Genomic DNA, 18,567 nt, shown 5'->3' with positions numbered 1-18,567 from the left:
CCTGCAAGCCATCCCCTACCTCTTGACATAGGGTCGGGCTGATCATTAGCTAAGAAAATTATTGGCTACATTAAAAGGCTATTTACAGTTGCCTCACCTGGCAGAAAGGCTTGTTGTTTGATCAACAGTGGAGAACAATACAGCCATCCAATCTATCAGCCTCGTTAACCTTGTGAAACCAACTTATCCACTTGTATATGCCATCACAACAAGGAAAATAACATACGTATGATTGTAGAAGATTGTCTAATTCCCATACATATGCTGAATATATTTTTTCAGTTGGTGCCAAACTCTTTTCCTTGTTTTAGCTAACCTTCTCCCATGAATTCGTTATCTACGACTACTTACAAGCATATATTATGCATTCGTAATCTTAAACAAGTATGAAAAAAGATAGGTTATACTTGTTCTTGCCATAGAGCATCTAAATGTACCGTTTGTAAGCAGAATTTTGTTCTCAAAGTGTAACAAGCCACAACCTCACCTAAAAAGGCTGGCTGGAAAGTATTATTTAGATTTCTCAGAGTGAACTGGGATAAATGGATTGATGAAAATGAATGGAATGGTATAGATGAGAGCTGATATTGGTTCATTGCTCCTATTTCTATAATTATTCTGCTTCACCGACCTGTGATTTTTCTCTCTCTTTTCAACAGAGGAAGCTAGTAAGGGACTTTGATGAAAAGGACTTTTCGGTTTGTTCCAAATTGATGATCTTTTGCGATTTTGGAGAGATATCTAGTTATAGAATCATAGAAGTTATGAATGGTATGACCAAAAAATGATAGAGAAAAGAAAAGAGAATTAACTGCTGATATCAATTCTGTTGACCATTGAATTAATTAAGACATGTCGTCGTACCTTGTTTATGTGGGGCAGGAAGGGCGCGGAAGCTACTCGGCAGAATGGAAAAAACGCTATGGCCGCTTAAGAGGAGCTCCTGCGCTTTCCGTTACATACGCTCATGCCAAAGGTTATGCCGAAACCAATGATTTCGCTGGATCTAATGTCTTAAACTTTCAAGGCCCTTAATTTTGTGCCGAATGCTTTGCATGTCCTTGATCATCGTACGATGAATGTCAGAATTGATACAGATTATGACTAGGGGGTCACTTTGAACTTCCACAATGCTGACCGCAATACAAAGCTTCTATTTTTAAAGCTCCTCGGTCAGTTTTGCCTTCATGTCATTGGAAAGCATAAAGGTCAAAAGAATTTGAGTTTTTCCTGTCCACCGAGCTCAGTTAGGCCTTGAGGATTCATGAGAATAACATGACGATGATACATATCGCATCCTGAACCCTAAACCCTGTATTTTGTAGTGTTGCGGACCTGCTAATTAGCATATACTGCAGGATGATAAACTTGAGCGCCAGGATGATCTGATATGCAATGCAGCAAATTCGAAGCATTAGCTCCGAACCGAAATGGATCATTGTGGGGCATTTTTCCAGGGATGAGATCATGTCCTGCCTCCATGGCAGCAGTTATTTCTGGTTACCATGGAAAGCCATGCTCCATTGATGCGAAGGATTTCAAAACCCATATAAAATAGCAATCCTTGGAAGCCAAGATTTGAGATTTTATCACTAATAAATGGGGTCATACCGCCGTCCATTAGCACCAGCTTCACTAAAGCACATCCATGCGCGTTGAGGTGTAACCTGAAAGTCAATTCCCTATTATTCCGCATGAACTATGAAGGAAATAAGTCTGTGAGCACCCTGGTAGTATCCCTTGCCACAGCAGCAATTGCACTTGTTTCTGCACTGTATACCACATTCTGCCTGGTAGAGTAACTGAAAGGTAGTGGACTTCAGTGCGTAAAATAAAGGGTTTTGGGAGGACAAACTGTAAATAAACACTTAAATTAACACTACAAGATAACACTTACTAGACAAATGAATTCTCTCTCCGCTGAATCGCCAACATCAATGCATCTTTTTCACTAAAATCCAATTTGCACTCCAGAAGTTAGTAACGGAAGTGATAACTTATACACCCAGGGAATTGATTTTATGCATCCCAGTATGTTACTACATAATATTAACATATTGGGGAAACAGACTACACGGTGAACTACAAAGAATTGAAATCCCGACTATGATCAAGTCTCCTCTGACTCAAAAGAATTTGCACAAAGAATCAGGCTTGTTTCATTGTGTCGTCACACTCTTTGCAAGATTCCTTGGTTGGTCCACGTCATAGCCTCGTAGAACTGTTAGATGATATGCTAGCAGCTGCAGACGAAGAGCAGAAATAAATGAGCAAACTCATACACTTCCTGTCGGAGAAGCCATTCACCTCCAATTTAACTGGCAATTGTTGACCAAAAGTCACACATATACCAACAGCACCAAATAAAGGGTGATTATTACAAGTAACGTAGTGTTCAGATGAAGCAAAAACACAAAAATTATTCATTGCTTGGACTATCAAAAATGTTGGCAAATGTAAACAAAGTATGCGGCCGAGAAAAACAAGGCATATGAAACAGATGTTGAACCTATGACTGTCTGGAAAACTTTGTGGCCTATCATTCATGGGCACATCATCATGAATGTATTTAACTCCCAGTCCCAGAAATGCTGTCTGGGAAAATTCCATATATTCACTAGGTTGATGTTCACTCAGCTTAAGTCATCTGGTTAGTGTCTAGCTTAATTACGATTTACGAATCCTTGCATCGAATCCAAGTGAATATAAGGGATTAAAATCCTATAATCTACAAAATATAAGACAAGAAGCTAGACTTTTTAAGTGATACAATAATCATGTCAAATAAATAAGTCCAAGTAGTGTGGATAGTCTTCAGAGACCCAAAGTGGTAGAAGACAATCCCTTTTGAAGACGATCTTAGCAGCATCGCTTGAACTCTCTCAAAGCCGAAACTGAGAAAGTAAGTCTTCTCTCTCTCTCTCTCTCTCTCCCGCATCTTGAAGGGATCTGCAGAGGTACTTCGGCATCCTCTCTCTCTCTCTCTCTCTCTCTCTCTCTCTCTCTCTCGTGTCCGAAAGGGTTTCAGGTGTTGATGCTCCAGCATCCCTCTCTCTCTTTTCCCGCCCCCCCCTCTCCTCCGTGTTCCCTTCTCCCTCTACCTCTCCCTATTTCGGTTCGCCACAGGACGGTACAGTATGGACTCATACTATGCTGAACCAGTCACTAGCCCATATGCCCTCCAATACCAGTTCAGCAAATCTTGTTACCAAGTATTGGTGTTGTTCTATCCATCTAACCATTGTTTCAAAATGTTGTATCATGTGGTGGTGCAGTCTTTTGACCAATATGCAATAATTTCTGATGTTCAAAACCGAGGTCTGCCATACCGGCCCGTACGAGCCGGTACGTTCCGGTACCGCCCTAAACCGATATCGGATCAGCGTAGAATTCGGTACCGGAAGCTTATCATTGGAGAATCAGTATGGAACCGGTACGAGACCGGTACAGAACCGGTAAGTGGAACCCCAAAACTCAGCCATTCCGGTACCCCCTGCCACCAGTATGGCGGACCTTGTTCAAAACCCTTACAAGGAATTCAGAATCAAAAATATGACGAAAGGATCAGAATTTGAGGTATGATGGCCAAAGTCAAAGTTTAGGAATCCTTCTCGTAAAGCTTGCAGGTTTGAAGTTCAGGGACCAAACGAAGGCAGGATAAGACTTCCAGCAGGCTAATCTGAACTGCAGAGAATATGGGTTTAATCTATCTGGAATAGTATGAAGCCGAGCACTGCAAAGGGGTTGACTGGCCTCTTTAACTTCAGGAATTTCAAGGCTGCAACATGACTGATTGGACAAAATAATAACAAAGCAGCTCTGTGTGCGCACGCGTGTTGCGGGGGAGGGGCAGTATATATGTTTATGGAGCATGATTGTATCAATCAGTGGATCATAAAGCCCTAAAACAGGAAGGAAGGGTCATGGAAGTCGCAACAGGTAATAAAGTTAGTTAAAACACACAAAGTGAATAGTACATTCACAGGGCTTTGCTGTCCCCACAGTTTAGGTGGTGCTTACTGTTTCTAGTTATTTGGTGGATCAAACAAAATGAACAACTAGTTCAACCAGTTTGGACTATATCAAACATTCATTTGCTTTAATATCCAGGTCTTTTTACAAGAAGTACTTAATTGGAATCTACTATCAAGTGCCAAATTTTACAAACTGGCCTTCTCAAAAGGCCACTTTGTGTTTTGACAGGAACATAAATGAAGGGATCGATGTAAACCGAAGAAAGAGCATTTTCATCTAAATTCAACAAATTGACGATCGGAGCAAGACAGAAAGCCTTCATAAGATGAATATCTTTTATATCTGGAAATGAGCCTACAGGCTAGATTTAAAGATTATATGAAATTTGTTAAGAATGAAAAAAGAAATCCAAGAAGAATTGTTCAACGCTTTCATACCTGCAAAGGAACTATATTAATTACTGGTTGAAGGCAATCTGCAACCTGAGGGACCTCAATAACTCTGCAAGATCCACTAGGACATACAGAGGATGCATCTCCCTTTGAGCACATAACAATCAAGCGACCATTACGTGCGTGAAGCTGCTGAATTACTGATTGCTGTTTACTGTTGACAAATAAAACAGAACTATATTCAGTAAAATAGATGCTTTCCAACTAGGGCTCCCTTACATTGTAAGACACTGACCTGAAACAAGCATCATGTGTGGCAATAACAATGATGGGGAGAGTCTCATCCACTAGTGCCAACGGACCATGTTTCATTTCACCCGCAAGCATACCTTCACTGTGCATGAGTGCTACTTCCTTCACTTTTAAAGCACCCTCTAAAGCAGTGGCATAGTTGTAACCTCTACCAAACACAAAAAGTGATTGCGCCTCTATTAATGACTCAGCCAGATCTTTCATTTCATTATCCAGTTTCAGGACCTCACTTACTTTATCTGCAAAAAGGAAAAGGAAGTAAAAAAAAAGCTCCATCTATCTACTTCCTGAATCATTTTTGTTTTCAGAACAAAATGCTCTTAAAAGCTATGCTGCACATTTGCAAATTATCCCATGTGAAGCATTGCAAATAAAAACATACTTGGTAGGTCAGGAAGAGCATTAATAATAGCCTCCCTTTTAGATTGTGTGGATATTTTGTCAGCTCCAATAGCCAATGCCATCATGACCATAACTACTATCTGACTCGTGTATGCCTGAGACATTATAAAGAGAAAACCAATAAAGCCAGAGTACTACATAATTAAAGCAGGAAGAAAAAAAGTAGATAACAGTTCTCACTTTCGTGCTAGCAACACCTATCTCACATCCGGCATTTATGTGAACACCGCAGTGTGTTTTTCTGGCTAATGTACTACCTACAGTATTTGTTATGCCAACACACAATGCCCCATTTTCTAAGGCATATTCAAGGGCAAGTAGGGTATCTGCAGTTTCCCCAGACTGACTAACAAAAACTGCCGTATCTTCTCTATACATCGCACCCTGCCTGTCCAGCAAGTCACTTGCAAGCTCCAAAGTAACAGGGATACCTTTTATTGTTAAGATAAAACATCAATCAACATATAAAAATTATGTAATTATTTTATCTGACCATCAAGAAAAGTCTCATATCAATCCATCCTTACCAGATAGCTCTTCCATAAATGGTCTTGCAGCTAAAGCTGCATTATAACTTGTACCACAACCAATGAAGATGATCCTTCTGCTGTGCCTGATTGTTTTCAGGTGATCCTTGAGACCACCCAAGACCACATCATTATCTCTGAGCCTTCCCCTCATTGTTGTAGTTAAAGAATGTGGTTGTTCATGAATTTCTTTCTGCATGAAGTGATCATAGTTTCCCTTCTTTATTTGCTCAACCTCCATCTCAAGAACAGATAATGCACGTTGCACTGATGCTGGCTTCTCTTTTCCATAGTCAAACTTGAGGATTGATACACAACCATCCTGGTCCAATCACAACATTGATGACTAACCATTACTTTATATATAAACACGAAATATGAGATTCAGTATGTAAAAATTTAAAAGGATAAAGCAGATCAACTCCAAGCTTCAATCCCACCAATATTATAAGCACCAGCACCATTAACAGGAGAATCACAGGATGTCACTTAAATTCCAATTCTTAAGAGTACTACTACAAGGAAACAGAAAAAAATATATACATGAGAAGTGAATGACAGGAAAAAGACATTAACACATCTCCAGAAGTGTTAGCCTTGTTGCCAAACAAGGACATATATGGGAAGATGGTGTAGAGATGTGTGAATATATGACACAAAATACAAAAGGGTGGGAAGAGGAAAATAATGGCAACTAGCTTTACGAAACCTCATTCACTAAGTACTCCTATTTAGGGCAACCTTTAATGTTATTTTAAGCAATCCTCTTTAACAACTTTTATCCATGTTTCCTTAAATCTACTTTTGTTCCTCTCAAGAGGAGAGGATATCTGCTCCTCTCGATCTTGGAATCGATGATGGGACATCTAAATCGAACATGAAAACTGTTGAGCATAATCTCTACCACTAAACATGCCTAAAAATAAAAAATCACATATTTTGAGGTCTCTAAACTATGCATCACGTAGACACTAGTTCTGATGCGTACTGTGCAAAAAGACTCTTCTGGTCACTTTCTTATGGCCTACGCTCCGGTTCACCTGTCTCAAGAAGTACCCAAACCGGACGACTTCTAGCCCAGGTCCTACTACCAGTCCGGAGACAATTGAATTACCTTCTTATATCAAGTTCAAAAAATCTTGATCTAACACCGTCACTGCCCTTGGTTGGTCTAGGGCCCTAGACCTGGTGGTGAACGACTTCAGCTATAAAATCCTAATCCAACATTGCCGTATATAATGGTATTAGGATTTTCAAGAACAGCTTAGGAGAACATCAGATTTCCACAATCGATTGTGTACACAAAAGGTTCTTACGATAAGAGGTTTTTCTTTCTCTCTGCTATCTCCTAGAGGCCGGCATTGGGGAATCCCCTCTTTCTTGCTCTGTCTTCCCTACAAACTGTGGACATAGGAAGTCAAGCCAAGGCCTTTCCTTCGCTCGATTCCGACGAAGTCATGGTCTCAGGTCCGTCTATTTAAATTGAGAATTTACATGATATATGAGATGGACTTTGCTCATCTCTAGAGCATAGGGTATCTAATCATCTCAATTCCGAAATCAATAAAGAAACTCAACTCAATCCGACTAAGCCTTATCCTAAACTAGTTGGGGTCGGCTATATGAATCCTTTTCCTCTATTTCGCTCAGTTTAGGGCCATAATTTTTCAAAGACGTTAAGATATCAAGTCCTTTTTTTACCACTTTATCCTATATGATGTTCAATCTACCTCTACCCCTCTTCATTCTTTCCGCATGTACCAAATCACTCCATACTACATCCCACATGATTCCAAAATCAAAAATTGAAAACTTAATCAAAGACCCACACTATTGATCATGACCTATCATGATATGCACATGTTAAAATATATACAAATTGAAAATTACTAGATTTTAATGCTTAAATCATAGCAAAATATGGTCGCCCATCATTTTAACCCTTCATTTTTATATCCACATGATGCATAAGTTAGGGACCACTAAAATATGTGTTGTTTGATTGTTAGGCAATTTCGGTGGTATAGATCATGATCAATGATGTAGATTTTCAATTTGGATGACCCATTATTGATTTCAGAGTCGAGAGGAGTAGATAACCTCTCCTTTTGAGAGGAGAGCAAAGTTCTTCCTCCATAATTCCAATTGAACATTTAATCTTTTTTCTTTTCTCATCAAACTATAATATACCACTAATAAAAAAAACTAACCAATGTAAATTCTCCAAATATGAGAAGTTCATCTGTGTTTAGTGTAAAAAGTACGGGCTTAATGCAGCTCCTTAATGTAAACCCACAGTCCGAACATGCCCTTGTGATGTAACATCTTGTCACAATTGCAATGCTTTAGCATTAATGTCCTCAATAATTTCATTGCATTGCAAAACCTAGGAGATTAACTTTCCTAGACTTTATGCTATGCCTTCTTCAAACTGATTCTTCTTCATATTATTCTATGAATTGCCTAGGAAAGAACATAGCCTCCATTTCTGACATTCTTAGTAAATACCAAATGGTTCTCCAAGATTTTCATCATTTTTCTTGGTCTTTGTTCAATCATTATCTCCAATAATTTAATAGAGTGGCTCAAGAATATAATTGCACGATAATTAGAATAGTTTGCACATCTCTTTTATTCTTATAAATAAGCACCTCGGTACTTCTCCAACATTTAACATTTTCCTAGTTTTCAAAAATCTTATATGTATTCGTAACTCAACACAATATCACAATGATTTTCCAAATCTCAGTTGGCATTTCATTTGGTCCTAATGCCTCATCTTTTTGCATCCTTTTCAAAGTTATATCCATTTCAGTTTTTTAAATTGAACAAAAAGAAAGTTGATTCATATTAGACACAACAAGAATAAACCATCACTAAGATTCACAAAAATACTTCAGAGGAATTTGTAACTTTAAACTGTATCCACAAATTCAAGAAACAGAAACAGTAACCAGAATTGATTCTATTTTTTGTACTGGATAAAGCACATAAAAAATAACATGATCCATTGTCTTGAAATGGATTAGTTACTACCACCAAGAAAATTCAGCATTGAGACCTGAAGTGACAAAAACTCTCTTGTGGGATCTGTAATGAAACTTCACAATAAAAAGATACATGTACTAAAGGGTTCATGACCCCGCAACAAGTACAAAGTTATTGAGTAGTGAAGCACCAAAAAATAAATAACACAGGGAAGAACACAAATTATTTTGTTAGGGGTAAGTTCCAATTTAATCATCTGTATGATAACTAGGATGAACAAAAAAGAACAGGAAAGTCAAAAATATTGAAAATGTTATTAACAGGAGAGAATGTAAAGTGAAATATCACCTTGATGTGGACAACTTCATCATCTTCAATAGCCAAATAGTTTTTAGTATGTTCCACAATAGCACATAAATCACTGGAAAAGAAAAATTCTTTTGGCTTCCCATTTGTTGTGAGGGTTTTATCGTCATGAAATAATGTTCCACAATTTGCATCAGCTAGTTCCTGAGAACAAAGAAAACTTGTAGTGATAAATCCACATAATGATGCACAATTTGTTACAAATAGCAAGGTAATATCAGGAAATGACAACACAATCACCAGAAATTTCAGCACTCAAACAATCTATAGGGACTTTAGTATGCAATATCAAAGCTATTTCGTGAAGCTCATGATAAATGCAGAAATTAATGATTTTTGTTGAAATTGAATGACCACGCAGAGCTTGCTACTATGGTTTTTAATAATTAATACGGAAAGCATAGCCATTTTAAAACAAGTAAAAAGAGATTTATGTTGCATCATAATATGCAAGGCATCAAAAGGACCAGCAGCCTCCAAGATTGCAATCACATGTAGGGCCTGTTTGGGAAAATCCAGCAGGATAGGCCAAGGGGGGGAAGGAGCAGAAGAGATTGGGGCATAGTGTGGCCCAATTGCCATGGGATTTTTTTTTTTATTTTAAAAAAGGACCTCTCGAGGTGATTAGGCCCCCCCTGCCCTCTCCCTCTCCCGCTTATCACCAACCCACCCCCACCAACTACCCCCACCCCCCCGGCTCTTCCCAAAAACATGCACACTCTCTTAAGCCTATCCTGCCAGATTTTCCCAAACAGGCCTATAATCTGTATTGGATTGATATGCTTGCATGCATCTTTTGATTCCAGTGAGCAAAGTGCATGTCTATAGTAGCACTACATGCAGCAATATGTATCATTTCTTCTCAAGAGATCATGAAGCCCCATAAGATCATAACAAAAAACCAGTTGAAATCATTATGTTTAACACAAAAACTTCTTCTGGCTGATGCAGGATATCAGCGAGACTTACTTTGACACCCAGGATCAATGTGCTACCACGCTTGCAGGCAATTAGCTCATTTGGATAGTGTGGACTTTTAAATATAAGTGCATATGCTCCTTCAAGCTGCCTCATTACTTCTGTAACAACTTGAGTAAAAGTGACAGTCTGTTCACCTGCAGGATAGCGAGGGAGAAGAAGATGTGAGTTGAACTTATAATTGCATATCCTTTTTCTTTCTCCTTCTCTCTCTCTTTCTTAGTTGATTAATAGAAGTAATCATGAGAACAACCAAACACACGCATGCACAGGAATATGAGAAGACATGCAACCAATACAACCACCAGTACCTTTTATCCACACCACTGCAAAGAAATAATAGAGCAAGGATGATGAGGAACCCCATAATGGGAAGCAAAATGGAAAAATTAAATGGAAATAAATGCAAGGCATGTATCAAAGAGTCAAGAGAAACACTGGCCACTACCAAGAACAAAATTGTGGCAATGCTGAATGAGTGGGCAAATTTAAAATGTCATAGTTTTGCATAACTAAATTTCTTTTAATTTGAGACCTAATCAATTATCAACATTCTATAGAAGAGATGGGTAGCCGATCCTATTTCTTGGAAATGGCAATATTTTCACTATTATCTACTAATTTCTTAAAAACTTGACTATTTACTAATACTTCAATATTTCTATTTAATCATGTTAAACAATTTATCAAAATCTTCTCTGAAATATCAAGCTTACGAAATCATCTACAGGGAAAAGTAAATACAAGGTTTTGTTTGTGTATAAGCTAGCTAACATAATATAAATTTTCACATGGTGCAAATGCAATGTTGAAAATGATATGCATACACATACAGAATCAAGTGCATCAAGAATTGCCTGATCAAGTTACAAACACATCTGAAAAACATTAGATATTGTGTTATTCCATGTAGGTAGACAGAAAGCAATATATTCATTCACGAATTGATAATGGTGAACCCATGCATATCAAGATAAACAAATGACATTTGGCTGAACCGGAGTTCCTACCTACAAGCTTTCACAAGATCAAACAGATTTCTACTAGTGACTAATACTAAATCAGGAAAACAAACAATACCTCCTTCATCACGAGCCTTATCAAATACAAACTTAGCAAGCTTTGGAATAACCTCTGTGTCAGTTTCTGATTCAAATGTAAACCCATGTCTAATTAATGTCTCCTTTAGAACCTGAAGAGACAAATATGGAGACGAAATTATATTTGAGAAAGACTTAGATCTTTGCTGATTTTTCTAAATAAGTAAAACATAATGTTTATGCAAGATCTTATTGGCAGCATAACAAACACACATTTTACAATTTCAGCCAAAGTTGAGAAAGTTTAATACATATAAAGAGAAGGCAAACCTAAGGAGATCCAAAGCTTATGTAAGAAACTAACAAAAGGGATTTAAACTTTAGCTTACTACAAGAATGCCTTTAATAGGAGAAACATGGACATTGTGCTTAGTGCAAGATGATAAAGGGCATAATTAAGAACAATAAACTTTTCATGACTATATTTTTCCTATAATACCACAATGGAAAAACCAAAAATGGAACTAAATAAGATGATAAAGGGCAACTATGACATGACAAATCTTTTTATGAGATAATGAAATTATTGAAGCTGAAATATATCATAAGATAAGCGGTGAACACCAGATTTCAAGTCAAACTCAATCATGTGAAAGCAAAAGACGGAGGTCCAATATTGATGATCCAAGCCACTGAATATGCTCTACTACCTCTAAACTACTAAAAAATCACGTGATTTGGAGACCCTAGCATATGCACCTAGAGGTAGCAAATAGCATTCAACAACTAGGATCATCAACATCGGATCCCCATCTTCCGATTTCACCTAACTAGATTTGACCTGAAATCTGTTCAACTGGATCCTAGTCTAACTCCATAAGGTAATTGTTAAGTCTTAGATCAATAAATGCAATGGTGACACCCAATTTCCATAATATTAATGTTGTGCAAGGTTGTATGATGGAATTAGAAACCTCTCAGGGGTGGAACATATAGTTTTAGTTTTTATCAGATGTATTTGGTGCTTTGATCTTCAAAGGAAGCAATGTGGATCCATAGTAAAGATCATGGAAGTAACAAGTATAACTACAATTCTATGTATTTGGTATTTTCCAAATTAACTTTGGACGCCAAAACTTGTAAACTTTCTTCATCCAACATAGAAGAATATTAAGGATGTGAGTTTATATTTCTTATGCTCAAGAGCTTTGGGAAAGCTTCTGAACTTCTTAGTCCTTAATTTTGAGTTTTTCTTATTAGAAGTATTGCAGAATAGCTTCCTATGGTCCCATTTCATTGATGGCTAGGAAGTCCAACAATGAAAGGGACATGCAGATTCATTGGACCAGGAATGAATCAACATATGCTAAAATTGCATCGAATCAGACGAGGGTCTACATTGCATCACAAGACCTGTCATGAGTCGAGAGACCTGCTCAACCCTGAAGCATTTCGGGCGGGCTTGGACAAAGATTTTAGGCCTGGCAAGCCGGGCCAAGCCTAAATCATAAGCTCGTTTGTTAAACAGACTGAACTCGGGTTTAGACATTAAAGCCTGACCCGAGCCCGGCCTGGCCTGATTTATTATATATATAAGCCTGAAGCATTTCAGGCGGGCTTGGACAAAGATTTTAGGTCTGGCAGGCTAGGCCAAGCCTAAAGCATAAACTCATTTGTTAAACAGACTGGACTCAGGTTTAGACATTAAAGCCTAACCCGAGCCCAGCTTCGCCTGATATTATATATATATATATATATATATATATATATATATATATATATATATCACCTATCGCCGCTTATTAGAGATTGCAAGGAAGAACACTGGTTCTCCTCTCTTCCTCCTCCTCGTCCTTGTGAAGAACCCATCCTCCACCTCATCGTCTCTGATTGCAACTGGCAGTTGCCCCTCAACTATTCTTCTTCTTCCATTGCAGTTGTGGCAACCACCCTTCTCCTCCTCCTCTTCTCCCATTTGGGCCCTTTCCCTTATCCAACCCTAACTCCAGCGGATCCATTGCCACAATGATGCCATCAATTGCATCGCCACCATGCCAGCTTGCCACTCCTCTATGCCATCAACCATAGCATAGACACTCCTCTATGCCATCAACCGCAGCACAGACACTCCTCTATGCGGCCACAATCTCCTTCCAGACATCGTTCCATAGCAGTACTTGTAGTTGCTCCCATCATCTAAAACCAATGGAGAAGTGGAGTCGTCATGGGAATCTCTAACATTAGGTCCCTAAGGGTAGATCTTACCCCCAGTCTTTGGGATTTCTCCTCGCTTTCTTTGTCATCTTCTTGTTTGTCTTCTTCTTCTCCATACCTAGGTTTAGCGGTAATTTGCCTTATTATTGCATTTGCATCTTAATTTATGTGCTCCTCGGGGAACACCAGGTTGTTTTCTAGAGGAATCAGGAGCTTTTGAATTATCTGCTGTTATTTACAGAGATTATGGTAGGTAAAAGCTCAATTGCTTGTCTTTATTTGGCCTAGCACAGAACTCATGCATTTGTATGTTTGATGAACTCTTGTGAATAGAATATCAGGAAGAAAAGTTGTTCCTCTTTCTCTATTGGAGAATGATTTTGTACCTAATTACATTTTCAATTTGATATAACAATGTGCCGTTATGCACTCTTGTCACATTTTGATTTCTCTAATTAGAAATCTTTCATATTGAAGATCAAGCAATGTTAAATCTCTTCAATAATTGGTCAATCTTTTGCCACAGCAAGCATCTCTCGGCATTCACCCAAAGTTGGATCAAAATCAAGAAGGTAAACAGGACGTTGACTGATGTTTAATTTTAGGTTATCTACACACCAAGGAGAGGTAACCAATGGATTGCTTAGAAGCTTTATCTGCAGTCTTAAAGAGTCTGTTGTTGCTGCCCTGGAGAATCCTTAAAAGTTCTGTACAGTCTCAGATCTGGGTTGTTTAAATACTCGGTTTATTATTAGCATCATAGGCATCAGTATTTCTGATTTTCTATTTGAACACTTCATCTGATTGCTTTGTTTCATTACTCTGTTTCTTTACTCTGACCGATATTTCCATTTCTTGTCTGTATCCAAGCAACTCTCATGAAGAGCTGCTCGACTGTATTTTCTTCCCTTGTGCATAGTTCTCTTGTATCTAATATCTGTTCATTAATAAAAGCTGGGTGGTTCTGTGCCTCCCTATCATCAAAAGCTCACTAAGAAAAGGAAACAGTAAATAGCCTGAATAAAATATATGAGCAGGAACCATATTCTTAAACAGACACTGCAGATAATTAAATCAAGAGAAAGCAATAAAAGCAATGAACATAAACAGGCCTTTTCCCAGATAGACAGGTTTGACTAATTACACAAGCTGACATAAATAGTCAATACATAATTTGACCTCACTAATGTATTACTTCAACGAATTAACTAGGGAGGGCTTGCACAAAGATGTCACCAACTACAAATGACATTATGAAGGAAAAAAGAAAATGACCTAGAAGTGAAATTCTTACTCATTTTACTCTGCTCAATCAGTTTCGAATTATTTCAAGAAATAAGCTCATATGAGCAATATTTACTCGTATTCATTAAAAAAAAGAAGAAGAAGAAGAGACTGAGCACTTAAACGAACCTCATAATTAGTTATAATACCATTATGAACAACAACAAACTCATTCCATGGACCTGATGATTGTGGATGACTATTTCTTGGAGAAGGTGCACCATGAGTAGCCCATCGTGTGTGTGCAATTCCAGCATGAACAGGAAAAGACTTCTCCAAATTTAGGTCCATTGCATCCACCTCTATAAACACAAATAACCTCAAACTGTAAGAGAAAGGAATAGGAAAAACAGGAAATTAAAGGATCTGCATGACTTTTTATAGCCCTATGAAATAAGAAAGAAACACGACCTCAATTTGCATAGTCTCCTTGGATAACAACAGGAAACCAACTTTCATGTAACTAGAAGATAGGAAAGGTGTATAAATTACATTGCCCATAATATCCTAATCCAAAAGGAACAGAAGGTATGAAGTTATCTAGGATTAAGTATTAAGTTATGCGAAAATTAACTGCTTAAGCATATATGGTCCTGAGTTGGCATCCCTATCCACTTGGGAGATGTCCATAGTGCAAATCCTGATGGTGGCATGGCATCCCCAATGTATTTCTCAAAAAAGCATACATGGCACTAGCACCATCTTCTTCCATGTATAAAACTTTCCTATGCCATTATTTTTTTTTTTTTTGCATGAAAACAATCCCAATCGCCACCTTTAAACATAAATATAAAAGCAAGTACTCGATATCACCAACCCACAAAGTCATTAAAAGTTCTTTATAAGCATATGTAGGAACTCTTGCTGGACCGACGAAAACTTGATTCAGATTCTCCAAGAGGGGTACTTTCTTCACGAGCATATATGGGATGAGGACATGTATGCATGTTACACATTCCTCAAGAGTATGTTCCCTTACATGGAACAACAAGAGGTCAGACCTAAAGAAAATCTTTCATATGTCATCTGGAACAACAAGCAAACCAAAAATTGCTTAGGAGCTTATTTGGTTAAACTCAAGTGATAACCTGATCTTATTATGTGATAGATGGTGATATGCTCATTGATATTTATAGTCATAGATAATTAGTACTTCTGCAAAGGGCCTATCTCAATTGTGCTCAGGCTCTTGGACACTGCATGGTACATGACCTCATGTCAACCTATTGCAGTTACATCCCCAAGAATTCTGAAGACTTTTTTTGCATATGCATGGTAACTTTATTTATAAAGTTCACGTGCTTACAACCAAGTGAAAGATCAACTACCTTGGTGTTGAACTCAAAATGTGGGTAACTAATTATTATGCTTGCAGTAAATATAAGATCAAAGAATAAGCTACAGGTTCCAGTAACCTGAGCAGAACCACATTTGGATCCTCCTCAATAGAGTACCTTCTTTTTTTATTTTGCAATAATAATTAACAAACTTGCTATAAAACTGTAATTAACTCCCACCTACCCATTGTTAGACAAGTACATACAAGAGGGAGAATATTCTAGTCTTCATATCACAACCGCTATAAAGGAGTTGCATCTAACAGCCACATATGAACATGAATGACAGATGTTCCAATCATGGTTAATGTAGTGTTATTTGTTTTCTCTGGCATAACAAATAGGACAGGAAAAAAAAAACTTGTCACTAGAACAACCTAAGAAAATGACAAAAAATGTAAGATTTCTTTTACTCTTTGGCAATAACTATGATAATAAGAACATTGTTGCCCACATGGCTCAAGTTTTTGTCTGTACCAAAACATTGCTTGTGTGATATTGAGAATCTGAAATCTCCTAAAAGCATGAAGATGTTAGATCATGCAATCTAAAAACAACAGCAAGAACTTATTTCATGTAATGTAATGAATACATGTGCATGAGAAACAACATATAGCGATGGTTTTGGTAGAAGCCTTTAAGCCAAAAACTTGTCCAAATGGGATCAGAGATTCAACGACGTTGCATGCAAAGCCATTCCATGGATGGCTGAAAAAATGAAGAAGAGTTATGGTAAGTATAGCGAGTAAGGCATCTTTACCGAACCAATGCAATATAGGAAAAGCCCCACTTGATACTTTTTTCCAGCACTTAATGGTTCCCAATGCACTGAAACACTATCTCACTACGAGGTTCTCATGATTATTGATTTATAAAACTAGCAATTCTCTTCTCCATATTATCCACCCGAAGCTTCATAATAACGATAAACAGTTTTTTTTGTTTCATTAACTCAATCTTAAATTGATCGCCATCAAAGAAACACCTAATTCCACCAAAACATAGAAGATCATGATAATAATCTAAACACGCAAACCCTAAGATCACAAATTTCCCTCAAATTCTTGACTCAATTCTCGTTATGAAGAACAAATCTTCCATAGCAAAGAAAGAATAATTCAAGAAAACAACAGATAAATCAATAAGCCAACATAAGCCGAAAATACATCGAATTCCAAAAAAAGAAAAGAAAAGAAAACCAAAGAACCCGAAAAAAAAATCAAAAGGCAAAAAGGCCGAACTCGGGAACAAGAACAGGGCTACCCAACCAAACAGAACAAGACCTCACTCACCTGCATACACGGATCCGACGAGAGATTCGATCTTCCCTTCCTGCCGGAAAATAAGGGGCGACGGCGAATCGTAGGGCGGCCTCCCGGCCTCCTTCCCTCCATTCTCTCCCCCCGCCGCCGGTGCCGGAGGCCAGTCACGATCGGAGTCGATCGCGATACCGGCGGAGTCGTAGCCCCTGTACTCGAGCCGCCTCAGGCCTTTGAAGAGAACGTCGAAGATGTACCTCCTCTCCCTCGTAACATTATAGTTCAAATACGCGAAGATGCCGCACATCTCCCCTCAACCGATCGATCGATCGCTTCTCCTATTTATTCTTCGACTCTTGCGTCGTCTCCGATAGTAATGGATATATCGAGCGAGAGAGGGCGGGGGAGGATTTATTTGAAGAGAGAGAAGCGGGGAGGCCTCCTCCAAAGAGAGAGAAAGAGAGGAGAGGAAGGAGCGGTTCGGGTTCGGATTGGGATATGCGATTCGGTCCCCTTCTCCAAGCCTCGAGTCGTTCGCCGTCAACGCTTCCCTTCGCACGTCCCCATACAAAACCCTATGCGATAACCAAACCCTCCGTCCATTTTTGCCACATGGAATCATCTTCCGTTCCCTTTTGTCTCATAATAATTCATTATTTATACGCGGCGTGCTTGGGTGGAGGCCGTTCTCCTGGTGCGGTATTCTCGTGGAAAGCGTCGTCGGTCGCCGTCGGATCCGGAGAGATATGCTTGTTTGCAAAACGTCTTTGTCGGATTGCATGACGGCAATTAACAATATTTTTTGTTCTACCAAGGGGTGGCAATCGGGTCGGGTCAGACATAAACAGGTCCGGTCAAATACAGGTCGGGTCAGAAAACTATAAATCTGAACCCGACCTGTTTATTAAACGGGTCAGGAATTGCAAACCTGAACCTGACCTGTTTATTAAACAGGTAATCCGACCCGACCCGTTTAACCTGTTTAATAAACAGGTAACCTGTTTACCCAATCCGACCCGACCTGTTTAACCTGTTTGCCCAACTTGACCCGTTTAACCTGTTTAGACCTGTTTAATCTGTCCAACCCAACCTGTTTAACCTGCCCAACCCGACCTGTTTAGACCTGTTTAGACCCGTTTAACCTGTTTAACCCGTTTAACCTGTTTAGACCTGTTTACATGCCCAACAGTTAAACGGGTTAAACGGTTTAAACGGGTCAGACATCTAAAACCCGTATCCGACCCAATTAATAAACAGGTTAAACGGGTCGACCTGTTTACGACTCGAACCTGTTTAGGCCAAACCCAAACCTGTTTATGGCGGGTCGAACACGGGTCGGATTGGCGGGTCGGGTCATATTTTGCCACCCCTAGACTTCTACCCCGTACAGGCTCAAAAAAAATCATGACGTCATACCCTTGCAATGATAATAAAAAAATAATTTAAATGCACCTCGATATCTTCTCCAAGCTCAAATCTAATCATAAGTATTA

General features: G+C 38.6%; 1 protein-coding gene across 3 annotated transcripts; it reads right to left on the bottom strand.

Moving 5' to 3' along the window:
• Positions 1-1,855: 1,855 nt before the first annotated feature.
• Positions 1,856-17,551, bottom strand: LOC103705007 (glutamine--fructose-6-phosphate aminotransferase [isomerizing] 2-like). Of its 3 annotated transcripts, none has more exons than XM_008788567.4 (11): positions 17,108-17,381; positions 14,608-14,780; positions 11,021-11,132; positions 9,932-10,077; positions 8,945-9,106; positions 5,609-5,930; positions 5,262-5,512; positions 5,062-5,176; positions 4,663-4,918; positions 4,413-4,581; positions 1,856-2,243 (listed from the first exon to the last, which is right to left on the bottom strand). In XM_008788567.4, the coding sequence occupies exons 1-11, from the start codon at positions 17,379-17,381 to the stop codon at positions 2,160-2,162; spliced, it is 2,064 nt and encodes a 687-aa protein (XP_008786789.2). In that variant the 3' UTR covers positions 1,856-2,159. The 3 variants fall into 3 exon arrangements, with proteins under 3 accessions (XP_008786789.2, XP_038988248.1, XP_026659634.2); XM_039132320.1 differs by having other exon boundaries at positions 1,910-2,318; positions 17,108-17,551; XM_026803833.2 differs by lacking the exon at positions 17,108-17,381 and having other exon boundaries at positions 1,910-2,243; positions 14,661-14,782.
• Positions 17,552-18,567: the final 1,016 nt, after the last annotated feature.

Source organism: Phoenix dactylifera, chromosome 12, assembly GCF_009389715.1.
Source record: "Phoenix dactylifera cultivar Barhee BC4 chromosome 12, palm_55x_up_171113_PBpolish2nd_filt_p, whole genome shotgun sequence".
Taxonomy (NCBI): domain Eukaryota; kingdom Viridiplantae; phylum Streptophyta; class Magnoliopsida; order Arecales; family Arecaceae; genus Phoenix; species Phoenix dactylifera.
This window is presented reverse-complemented; position numbering and strand designations above follow the sequence as displayed.

Bases quoted from the DNA above. Each gene is read 5' to 3' on its own strand.
- LOC103705007 (XM_008788567.4), bottom strand. From the start codon at position 17,381: ATGTGCGGCATCTTCGCGTATTTGAACTATAATGTTACGAGGGAGAGG. The intron at 5,931-8,944 runs GTGATATTTCAC...TGATTGGACCAG, and splicing joins ATGAAGTTGTCCACATCAAG to GATGGTTGTGTATCAATCCT. The intron at 4,919-5,061 runs GTATGTTTTTAT...TCCTTTTTGCAG, and splicing joins TGCTCTTCCTGACCTACCAA to ATAAAGTAAGTGAGGTCCTG.